This window comes from Dendrobates tinctorius, unplaced genomic scaffold (genome assembly GCF_039654945.1).
Source record: "Dendrobates tinctorius isolate UK_male_01 unplaced genomic scaffold, ASM3965494v1 ptg000307l, whole genome shotgun sequence".
NCBI lineage: Eukaryota > Metazoa > Chordata > Amphibia > Anura > Dendrobatidae > Dendrobates > Dendrobates tinctorius.
The window spans coordinates 1351537-1363802 of NW_027361974.1; the positions used below are offsets into that span (position 1 = coordinate 1351537).

A 12266-nucleotide genomic window follows, 5' to 3' on the forward strand; every position below is an offset into this window, starting at 1 on the left:
TTGCCAGTGTGACATGTAATGACTGACAGTCTGCTCTCCTGATCTACACGACTTTTACTTACAATAATCTCTGGAGGCAGGTTCTCGGGGAGATCTATGTCCGGCCCATAGATCTTAACACCTCATTTACATGTTAAGAAAAACAAATTAATTTCTCAGGAATAAACACATCAGATCGCAGATATCAAGGAATCATTTTATTCAGCTTCCCATGTCCTACACGCCCACATAGAGGAGTTAGGAGGGCTAATCCTACTGACCGATTTTCTTTAAGACAAGTGGCGCCTGTTCCGCTGTGTAATGACTCTAATGGAGAGCTTACTCTGCAGATCAGCGGCTCATTGCCCACACCGCACAGAGAATGTTTGGTGTCCCTCCCAGCATGCACTGCAGCGGCCCCTCTAGCAGTTGGGACTAAGCGATTTACGTATTGGACTGATCATTGATTGTCTTTTTTTTTCTTGCTGTGTTTGCAAAGAGTAAAACAAATTTATTAAAGTTCTTGGTCAACAAGATCTACTCTGAAATTCCAGAGCTGTGCAGTTAAAGGAAACTTCTTATCAGGCAAGTGCTCTATTGGGAATAACTATGCCCAATAAGTGGCCTCTGAGAGCCGAGCAGGAGGACAAAAAGATAGAAAAGTGAGCCCCATCTGTATACTCCAGGTAAAAGTATTATTCTACTAGACTGGCTCCTAGTGGGAGGGGCATTTAAAGCAAACCAATTTCAAGCATTCTGATTGGTCAGATTTAAAATAACAGTCCGTAAACTTAGAATAGAAGGCTGTGGGGAAAAGTTTAGGGATACTTTAATTACACACGCACTGGCCACCATGCTTTACACTGCAGCTGAGAGAGAGAGACACAGAGAGAGACACAGAGTTTATTGACGACCAATTTGTGTGCTAAACATCCTATTTCACAAATTCCTAGATGATAACGTGTGATTGCTGGTGGTCGGACGGCTTCAAACCATATAAGGAAAAAAAAAAAATTTCAAAAATTATGCAGAAGTATTTTAAAGGGTCTAATCGAAAATGGATTGATGCCAAGAAGGTAAATGTAACCTCTAGCCAAAGCATCCGATTCACAGGAATGACATTCACAAAGGAAATCTCTAATAATGATCCACTATTAAAAAAAAAAAAAAAAAGCTGCGGAGTGACGCCGCTTCCTTGTGCCTGCCACAGACCAGATGGCCGGAGGGAAGTAGGTTATTTGGTTGATCGGCCTTTTTGTTTTTGGGGAGGGGGTAGGAGATTTCACATGGCAAATAACTAGCTGTAAGCCTCTTACTGCCGGCACGAGCGCAGCGGTCACAGAATGGGGACAATTTCTAGCCACTATGACCCCAATTAACAGAGACCCAAAAAGCATTGTTTTTTTCTATTGTCAATGGGACTTGATTCCATCCCAGAAACCAAAGGGTTAACCGTCACAAGTCATTTCGATAGATGGACGGAAGAAAAGCTTCCATCCGCGGAGATCACCTAAGTTTGAGACTTAAGAATTCCACAGAAAAAGAGAAGCATTTGTCGGGGCTCGGGGGGAGGAGGAGAACGGCCAGTAGGGATTTTTCTTTTTTTTATTTTTAATTAAAAGCTGTGAAAAAAAAAAAAATGTATTTTTCATCCAGAGAAAGCAGAAGAGGTAACCCTGCAATCATGTAGTGCTTGAGAACATACGAGCCGACATGCTGGGAGTTGTAGTCTCGGGAGACGCACGGAGTGCAGACCTGCTGTCATTGGATCCAGGATCCTCCTAGTATGCTACAATGTATCAGTGTGGAGTCAAGAAGATACAATTGGGGAGAAGCTTCTCCTGCCACAAACAAGCAGCATCTTCACCACCAGCATTCATCAGCACTGGAATTAGTGGGCAGGCTTCCCCGCGGCCTGACATGCCCCCTCCTCAAGAAGTTGTCGGAGCCGGCCGGGACTGGTGTACAAATGGTAAAAGCTGCAGCACCTTAGAGCCAGGGAAACATTCTGCTACATTTCAACTATTTGATGAATCAGGGCGGAATATATCAGAAAGTTGCAGAACTTTATATTACTTTCTGAAATTGCTGTCACTTCCCAGTTTGGTGGTTTCTTAGGCCATTGTCCAATAGCATGTCTGCCCAGAAATAAAAGCCAATCTCTCTGTTCAGCCTGTATAGAGACTGGAAAGCAGGATAATAATTTATTTTTATATAGCGCTAACATATTCCGCAGCGCTTTACAGGTTGCACACATTATCATCACCGTCCCCGATGGGGCTCACAATCTAAATTCCCTATCTGTATGTCTTTTAGGATAAAAAAGATCGAGCCCTCGCTCCCTCAACTTCCAGCATCAGTGCGACCGATCCCCTAATGCTCCTTCTGATACAAACACCGATTCACCCCTCCCCCCAACCTCTGGTAAATACACTGATCCACCCCCCACAACCCGTCTTACGGTACAGACACTGATCCACCCCCCACAACCCGTCTTACGGTACAGACACTGATCCATCCATCCCCCCCCATCTTCCGATACAGACACTGATCCACCCCCCCCCCCATCTTCCGGTACAGACACTGATCCCCCCCCCCCCCCATCTTCCGGTACAGACACTGATCCCACCCCCCCCCCCATCTTCCGGTACAGACTCTGATCCATCCCCCCCATCTTCCGGTACAGACTCTGATCCATCCCCCCCATCTTCCGGTACAGACTCTGATCCATCCCCCCCATCTTCCGGTACAGACTCTGATCCATCCCCCCCCCCCCCATCTTCCGGTACAGACTCTGATCCATCCCCCCCCCCCCCATCTTCCGGTACAGACTCTGATCCATTCCCCCCCCCCCCCATCTTCCGGTACAGACTCTGATCCATCCCCCCCCCCCCCCCCCATCTTCCGGTACAGACTCTGATCCATCCCCCCCCCCCCCCCATCTTCCGGTACAGACTCTGATCCATCCCCCCCCCCCCCCATCTTCCGGTACAGACTCTGATCCATCCCCCCCCCCCCCCATCTTCCGGTACAGACTCTGATCCATCCCCCCCCCCCCCCCCATCTTCCGGTACAGACTCTGATCCATCCCCCCCCCCCCCCCCCCCCCCATCTTCCGGTACAGACTCTGATCCATCCCCCCCCATCTTCCGGTACAGAGTCTGTTCCATCCCCCCCATCTTCCGGTACAGAGTCTGTTCCATCTCTCCATCTTCCGGTACAGACACTGACCCCCTACCCAGCTGCAGATCCCATGTACTAAAGCCTTACGGTCAGGATACATGTAATTCGCAGGCAGACATCCTACGCGTGCACCACGTAGATGAGCCACGCTGGCTGCGCTGACCCATTAAAGGCTGCACTTCAATGGCGCTTCCCTTGGCGCAACACAAAGGATAAATTATTTACACCCCTGAACTCCCATAATCCCCTGCGCCACTGACCCATTTGACAGAGAGGAAAAAAAATGACTTTCACAAGCTAAATATTTTACGCCTCCAGTCAAAAATAGAAGAGTGAAAAGAGGGCAAAGAAAAAAAAAAAAAAAAAAAGGGAGAGAAGGCGAAACCGTGTTATGAGGAAGAGCCAGGATGCCGTACACCGACGCCATTACATTTCTTTTTTGCCCCAGAGCATAATAATTCAGGAACAGAATGCCAGAACGGCAGTGTAGACCGACACATGGAAAATTACACAAGGCGTCCATGGGGCACTGTATGGTGCAGTATATGGGTGCTACAATGCTCTATGTATATAACATTGCATAATAACGGGGCACAGCATGGCCCCATCTACTGTACAGGGTAATAACGGGGCACAGCACGGCCCCATCTACTGTACAGGGTAATAACGGGGCACAGCACGGCCCCATCCACTGCACGACGCGGGGTAATAACGGGGCACAGCACGGCCCCAGCCACTGTACGGCGCGGGGTAATAACGGGGCACAGCACGGCCCCAGCCACTGTACGGCGCGGGGTAATAACGGGGCACAGCACGGCCCCAGCCACTGTACAGGGTAATAACGGGGCACAGCACGGCCCCAGCCACTGTACGGCGCGGGGTAATAACGGGGCACAGCACGGCCCCAGCCACTGTACGGCGCGGGGTAATAACGGGGCACAGCACGGCCCCAGCCACTGTACGGCGCGGGGTAATAACGGGGCACAGCACGGCCCCAGCCACTGTACGGCGCGGGGTAATAACGGGGCACAGCACGGCCCCAGCCACTGTACGGCGCGGGGTAATAACGGGGCACAGCACGGCCCCAGCCACTGTACGGCGCGGGGTAATAACGGGGCACAGTACGGCCCCAGCCACTGTACGGCGCGGGGTAATAACGGGGCACAGTACGGCCCCAGCCACTGTACGGCGCGGGGTAATAACGGGGCACAGTACGGCCCCAGCCACTGTACGGAGCGGGGTAATAACGGGGCACAGTACGGCCCCAGCCACTGTACGGCGCGGGGTAATAACGGGGCACAGTACGGCCCCAGCCACTGTACGGCGCGGGGTAATAACGGGGCACAGTACGGCCCCAGCCACTGTACGGCGCGGGGTAATAACGGGGCACAGTACGGCCCCAGCCACTGTACGGCGCGGGGTAATAACGGGGCACAGTACGGCCCCATCCACTGTACGGTGCGGGGTAATAACGGGGCACAGCACGGCCCCAGCCACTGTACGGCGCGGGGTAATAACGGGGCACAGCACGGCTCCATCCACTGTACGGCGCGGGGTAATAACGGGGCACAGCACGGCCCCATCCACTGTACGGCGCGGGGTAATAACGGGGCACAGCACGGCCCCAGCCACTGTACGGCGCGGGGTAATAACGGGGCGGGGTAATAACGGGGCACAGCACGGCCCCAGCCACTGTACGGCGCGGGGTAATAACGGGGCACAGTACGGCCCCAGCCACTGTACGGCGCGGGGTAATAACGGGGCACAGTACGGCCCCAGCCACTGTACGGCGCGGGGTAATAACGGGGCACAGTACGGCCCCAGCCACTGTACGGCGCGGGGTAATAACGGGGCACAGTACGGCCCCAGCCACTGTACGGCGCGGGGTAATAACGGGGCACAGTACGGCCCCAGCCACTGTACGGCGCGGGGTAATAACGGGGCACAGTACGGCCCCAGCCACTGTACGGCGCGGGGTAATAACGGGGCACAGCACGGCCCCAGCCACTGTACGGCGCGGGGTAATAACGGGGCACAGCACGGCCCCAGCCACTGTACGGTGCGGGGTAATAACGGGGCACAGCACGGCTCCATCCACTGTACGGCGCGGGGTAATAACGGGGCACAGCACGGCTCCATCCACTGTACGGCGCGGGGTAATAACGGGGCACAGCACGGCCCCATCCACTGTACGGCGCGGGGTAATAACGGGGCACAGTACGGCCCCAGCCACTGTACGGCGCGGGGTAATAACGGGGCACAGCACGGCCCCATCCACTGTACGGCGCGGGGTAATAACGGGGCACAGTACGGCCCCAGCCACTGTACGGCGCGGGGTAATAACGGGGCACAGCACGGCCCCAGCCACTGTACGGCGCGGGGTAATAACGGGGCACAGCACGGCTCCATCCACTGTACGGCGCGGGGTAATAACGGGGCACAGTACGGCTCCATCCACTGTACGGCGCGGGGTAATAACGGGGCACAGTACGGCCCCATCCACTGTACGGCGCGGGGTAATAACGGGGCACAGTACGGCCCCAGCCACTGTACGGCGCGGGGTAATAACGGGGCACAGCACGGCCCCAGCCACTGTACGGCGCGGGGTAATAACGGGGCACAGTACGGCCCCAGCCACTGTACGGTGCGGGGTAATAACGGGGCACAGTACGGCTCCAGCCACTGTACGGCGCGGGGTAATAACGGGGCACAGCACGGCTCCATCCACTGTACGGCGCGGGGTAATAACGGGGCACAGTACGGCCCCAGCCACTGTACGGCGCGGGGTAATAACGGGGCACAGTACGGCCCCAGCCACTGTACGGCGCGGGGTAATAACGGGGCACAGTACGGCTCCAGCCACTGTACGGCGCGGGGTAATAACGGGGCACAGCACGGCTCCATCCACTGTACGGCGCGGGGTAATAACGGGGCACAGTACGGCCCCAGCCACTGTACGGTGCGGGGTAATAACGGGGCACAGTACGGCTCCATCCACTGTACGGCGCGGGGTAATAACGGGGCACAGTACGGCTCCATCCACTGTACGGCGCGGGGTAATAACGGGGCACAGCACAGCCCCAGCCACTGTACGGTGTGGGGTAATAACAGGGCACAGAGGCAGCACTCTACAGTAGATGGGGCCACACTGTGCCTGCACCCTCCTGACAATTAGCCCATGGGGTTAAGCAGCCATTATCACGGCTAGCTTCGCTGTGAACGGGTTAAGAAAGCGGTATTCCCCCCTCACTTATGCGGCTCTTTCCATTCACTTCCATGGTTGTGGCACAGCTACAACTAGCAGGACCAGAGAACTAAATGTCTGTGCATGCTGGGAGCTGTAGTGCTAAAACGCCACAGAGCCCTTGACCCCGCCCTTGGGACACCCTCTAGCACTGGGACCACTTTGAATTTTGCTCCGTCACATGACCCTTAAAGTAACAGGTCACAAGCAGCCTAGAACAAAACAACAACCATTATCTAGAGAAGGAAAGTTCCCGTACTCACTCAGCACGGACACAACCCGGCGGCCGCTCCTCAGGACGAGCCGCTCTCCTCTCTACCCGGTCCCAAGAGCAGCACAGCACCGAGCAGAGAGGACAACACTGCCGACAGCCAATCACTACGCGTCTCAACTTAACTGACACTCCTCTTATCCAATCAAAATGCGACAGGGGCGGTTCCGTCAAAATGCTGAGCCGTTTGAGGGCGTTAACGCAGTGACGTCACTGACACGCAAGTGAGGGCGGCCATCTTTGACTCTGGAAAACGGATTTTTTTTATTTTGTAATAAAATAGGTTAAAATGAAGTATTTTCTCATGTATTTATGATGAGAGGAGTATTTATCATGGACAAAGTCAGATATAAGAATAGTGTATTATTTCAGTAGTCATTCTCACAATCTGAGAGTAGGAGAGTAATAATTAAATCACTACTAAAAACTAAATGGAAGGGTGTTAGGAAAGGTATGCATTTGTATACATGCTTCAAGTGAAAAGTTGACAGTGAGCCATTTTGCCCACAACAAAGATGGCGGCTGCAGCGTTATTCTGAGGCCTCATGCTCCCTCCTCTCTGGTGAGTGTTGTCCTCACGTGACTCCTGCAGGTGGTGACTATTCCAGGCTGTGCAGAGCTGAGAGCAGGATGTGTGGACAGCTCCAGGAGGATGCAAGAATGAAGATCTGTGGGATGGATGCAGTGGTAGACTTACGCCCTATTTAAAAGGAGATTATTGAGATTTGGAAATTTGCATCTGGAGATTTTTGTAGAACCAAAAAATAGCACTGACTATTGGATGCCCTGCAGACAGACCATTTTGTCCCTCCACTGCCAAAAGATGCAGAACTTCCAGGACATTCCCATAAATATCCTCTGGACGGAGTCCCATCCCCTCCTACGTGTTTGAGGGTTCCTCCGGTTTCCTCATCGCTTGGGATTGCAGGGTTGAGATGTTGAAGGAGGAGGGCAAGGCGTTACTGGATGCTCTGAATAGGGTGACGGCATGCTACAGACATCTGGTCCTCACCATCGGTGGCACCTCCGACTCCCAAAACCTACGGGAAGAGCTGAAGAAGACTCGGCAGAAAGCCCAGGAGTTGGCGGTGGCCAATAGGAACAATCTGACCAGCACCCTCAAAGACACCAGTCTCAGCAAAGAGGACAAGGCTGAGTTTGAGAGGCTGTGGGTCATCTTCTCAACATGCATGGACCTCCTAGAGACGGACATGAGACGAGCTCTGGAACTTGGGCATGAGTTCCCGTTAAACATCCCCAAAAAGCACCTCATACAGTCCGGCATGAGTGGTGGCACCTCAGGGGTGGCCGCCAGAGCCATGAGCGTCCAGACCATGAAATACGATGGGGATCACAACATAGATGTGATGGACCTCAAGGACCTGGAGAACGAGATCCGACTGGTGGATGAGATGATGCACGAGATGGAAATGAAAGTTGGGGTTCCTCAATGGACAGTGGAAGCCAAGCAGAACCCAGGGGCTGAACTCAGGTGTGCGACCAGTGGCGGCGGGGCCTTGTCACCTGGCACCATATCTACAGACGAGCACAAGGCGATTTGTGATCTGAGTAGACTTTTGGCCGGGGTGGTCTTCAGTGCCGTCCTAATTATTGCCATCGTACTGGCCGTCTGTGTGGTCAAACTTTCATGAGCCCAGATGATGTCGCCATGGATTTTTATTGACTTATTTATTTTGCATTTAGCCAAAAATGTGATGATTCCCCCTGCCATTGGTCACAGACCCCGGCACCGCGACCAGTCATTGGGTAACATTACTGCATTTCGTGCTTTGACAGATTCTGGAACCTGCTGCTGATGGAGCCGACCTTTTAATCCAGATTTATCATCCCATCTGCCAACTCCATGGGAGGATCCGAGTTCCTTTTCCCATTTCTTTTGCTTTCGGCAAATATTAACCCTTTCCTACTTTTTTTATTTATTTTTTTTTACGTTTAGCTTGTGCATGACTTTTTAGGTTTGGAAGATTGCTTGATAGGTAGATTTCTTACCAAATGAAATGTCATCTTTCCTTTTGCACTAGCACCACTAAAATCCTTAAAACCGCAGTGTTAACCATTTCATTGCAAGGCATATACTGACCCCCAACAGGCAACTAAAGGGTCTGAGCCCATCTTCATGCATGCTGTGTTGTTTGTGCATTACCTAGTTCCCAGCCATGCATGGTATTTACTGCAGATGACTATATTCTCATGGTTAATGAGTTGGGACCTTACAATAACCTTGGAATAACAGTCTTCCATCTAACACAAGCACGGCACTGATCTAGGAGAAGCCTGCGGGCCTTGTTATATAAGAATGAGATGGCTTCCCAGAGATATTGTGCAAGTGCTGAATAATTGCAATACTCCACAGTACACGGAGCAATGTAAGCGAGATGGAAAATATTCCATTCTTTTCCGCCCTAACGGATAGCAATAGCATTTTCTGCATCCTCACCACTCCTGTGCTTTAATAGTAGATAGAAAATACAGTAATATAGCAAACCACTAAAAAGAGGGATTCCTGTTCCCCTTCTAAAATATTTGTTCATTTAACGCTAACGTTATAATATGTCAAAATATATTTATATAGAAGTGAGTGGAATACCCTCTTAAATATTGATGTTTCCACCTCCGACTGATGTGACTCCATAGAACACATTTATCGTCTGTTGTGACTGTAAATAAATCGAACACGCTGCTGTTTTGTAAATGTAGGAAGTTCTTCCGATTTAGAAACTGGGGGTCATGAACTGGGCACAGTTAGTTTTCTCGCTTTCTAATATACAGTTTGTCAAAAATTTGTTCCCCAAGTTCTGATTTTGGAGGGTTGTGTGGGTGGGGGGTATGTTGTTGTTTTAACATGAGGCTCACTTGAGCTGTAGCCACCCATATTTCAACATAAATGTTTTAGATATTTAATACGTCACTCACTATGTACCTTATATTTTTTAAAAGAGTCCTTTTTTTTTTTACAACTGTTTTCAATTGCTTACATAGACATTCCCCTCCTGGGTTTCGGCACCAATTTTGTGAGGCCGTGCACAGGGGGTATCTAAATTAGTAATCCTTTGTTAACTCCCAAATGCATTAACCCTCCGTCAGGCGCAATAGATCTGACAGGCACACAGTAATTAGTTTCACTTCTCTCTCCTTGCCCACTTATCAGAAAACCCCACCCCTCCTAGTTATCTCCTGACTCTACAGGCTCTGTGAAACCTGATATCACAGTGACTCAGCAGACCTTCTAGTGAGCAGATATCAACACTTTGGCTTCTCAGGCACATTGCGCCTGATTTCAACACAAATTGAAAGGTTAGTATTTTCTTTTTTTATTCATCACGATTGTGTATTTAGCTTGTTTTATGAAGGATTAATGCTAAGTTAGTGTACATAAGTACTGTTTTCTTAGACAAAAGGAGGGTGGCTTCTAAGGCACATTGCGCCCTAACACATACTCTTTCTCTCTTGCTTCAGATTTTCTGCTGCAATGGCCAGAAAACAGTATGATTCATCTAAACCCCTTCATTTAGAAGAAATGAAGATTTTTTTGTTAGAAGATGATGAGGAAGAACCAGCAGTAACTGAGGATTTAGAGGAATCTAGTGACATTTCATCTGAAGATGAGGTAGCAGAATGTAACACTGATTCTGGAACAGAGCAGGATGGTGATGACACTGATACAGAGGAAACAGACACAGATCTAGCTTATTATTTGGGCAAAGATAAAAATACAAAGTGGAACAAAAAGGCACCCAAGAACAAACAGCGCAGAGAATCCCACAATATTATTACACACCTTCCTGGAGTTATTGGAAGTGCTAGAAAAGCTAAAACTGCAGTAGAATGTTGGAGTAATCTAATTACAGATAGCATGTTGGAAACTATTGTTCGGTTCACTAACCAGTATATTGACACAATCAAAGAGCAATTCTCCAGAGAGAGGGACATCAAAAACACTGATGTGATTGAACTCAAGGCATTTATTGGCTTGTTATACCTAGCTGGTGCTTTCAGAGCAAATAGGCAAAGTTTGGAGGAGCTGTGGGGGACAGACGGTGATGGCATCGAAAAATTCAGCCTTGTGATGAATCTGAAACGATTCAAAGTCCTGATCCGTTGCCTCCGTTTCGATGATCGAAGTACCCGGACAGAACGAAAAGGTTATGACCGGCTTGCACCAATTCAGGACATATTTCAACAATTTATTATGAATTGTCAAAAAAGCTATTGCCCGGGGCAAAACCTCACTATTGATGAGATGCTTCCAGGTTTCCGTGGAAGATGTGGTTTTCGGCAATATATACCATCAAAGCCAAACAAATATGGAATTAAAATTTTTGCCATGGTTGATGCAAGGATGATGTACACTATGAACATGGAAGTTTATTGTGGAAGACAGCCACCAGGTCCTTTCAATGTGAGCAACAAGCCTAGTGATGTGGTAAAGAGAATTGCTGAGCCAATGTTTGGATCTGGTCGAAATATCACTGCTGACAACTGGTTTACTGACTTTGATCTGATTGATTTTTTAAAAACGAAAAAGCTGTCATATGTGGGAACTGTTAGAAAAAACAAAAGGCAGTTGCCGCCAGATTTTCTATATACAAAAGGCAAACAACAGTATAGCACTATGTTTGGGTTCAGTAATGGAAAGATTTTAGTTTCTTACATCCCACGCGAGAGGAAAAATGTGATTTTGGTCTCTTCATTACATAATGATTACACCATTGATCCAGAGTCTGGGGAGCTAAGGAAACCAGAAATCATAACTTTTTATAATTTGACCAAAAGCGGCGTTGACACTGCTGACCAAATGTGTGGCAATTTCAATGTAAGTCGAAATACCAAACGCTGGCCGATGGTAATCTTCTTTACAATGCTGAATGTGGGTGGCATCAACTCACAAGTAATTTACCTTGGTAATGAACTTAAACAAATGCGCAGAAGAATGTACCTAAAACAATTGGCTAATGAACTGGTGAGTGGAGAGCTAAGCCTAAGAAGTACAAAGACGGTTGGAATGCCCCTTGCCCTGCAACACCGGTTGAAGAGATATCGTCCCAAGGACGTTCCAGAACAAACACCGACTCTACCACCTTCTAAAAGACGCAGTTGTACTACCTGCTCATTTGTATCTGGTTTTAGAAGGCTTTCTAAATATGACTGCAAAATATGTAAAGAATCAATCTGCCTTTCCCATGCAACTTTCGTCTGCCAGCCTTGCTTTTCTAAGTGTACCTGTGCTGCTTCTGCTGCAATTGAAACCACTGAAGATGAGTAGAAAATAATTAAGTAACATCTAAGTGCAATATCCTTTAAGTTTTTTCCATAATTTTATATTTAAGCAATAGTTAAGTAAAGATAACTGGAGCCTATTTGGCGGTACTACCGAAAAGTGGTACTTTTAGTTTTAATAAGTTTATGGTTAATAAATTTTTTTTTTTGCATCTGATTTGGTGTAATCTCTTTTAATACATTCCTATGAAGGTCACTGACTACTTCTATAGTCCTGAAATTGAAATATGTAGCTACTATAGGTGGTTTTCTGACCTGTGCTTGTCAGGCACATTGCGCATGAACTGAGGA

At 49.2% G+C, this 12266-nt stretch overlaps 2 protein-coding genes across 4 annotated transcripts in view; one reads left to right on the plus strand and one right to left on the minus strand.

Moving 5' to 3' along the window:
- Positions 1-6822, minus strand: part of ANKRD27 (ankyrin repeat domain 27) — a 35055-nt gene extending 28233 nt beyond the window's left edge. For all 3 annotated transcript variants that reach the window (XM_073560831.1, XM_073560830.1, XM_073560829.1), the window contains exon 1: positions 6670-6822. The gene's annotated coding sequence lies outside the window, so the exon portion shown is untranslated. The remainder of the gene's footprint in view (positions 1-6669) is intronic.
- A 408-nt stretch (positions 6823-7230) lies between these two features.
- RGS9BP (regulator of G protein signaling 9 binding protein) lies at positions 7231-9606 on the plus strand. Its single transcript, XM_073560832.1, has one exon. It carries the CDS (start codon positions 7613-7615, stop codon positions 8327-8329), a length of 717 nt encoding a protein of 238 aa, XP_073416933.1. The 5' UTR covers positions 7231-7612; the 3' UTR covers positions 8330-9606.
- The last annotated feature ends 2660 nt before the right edge of the window (positions 9607-12266 follow it).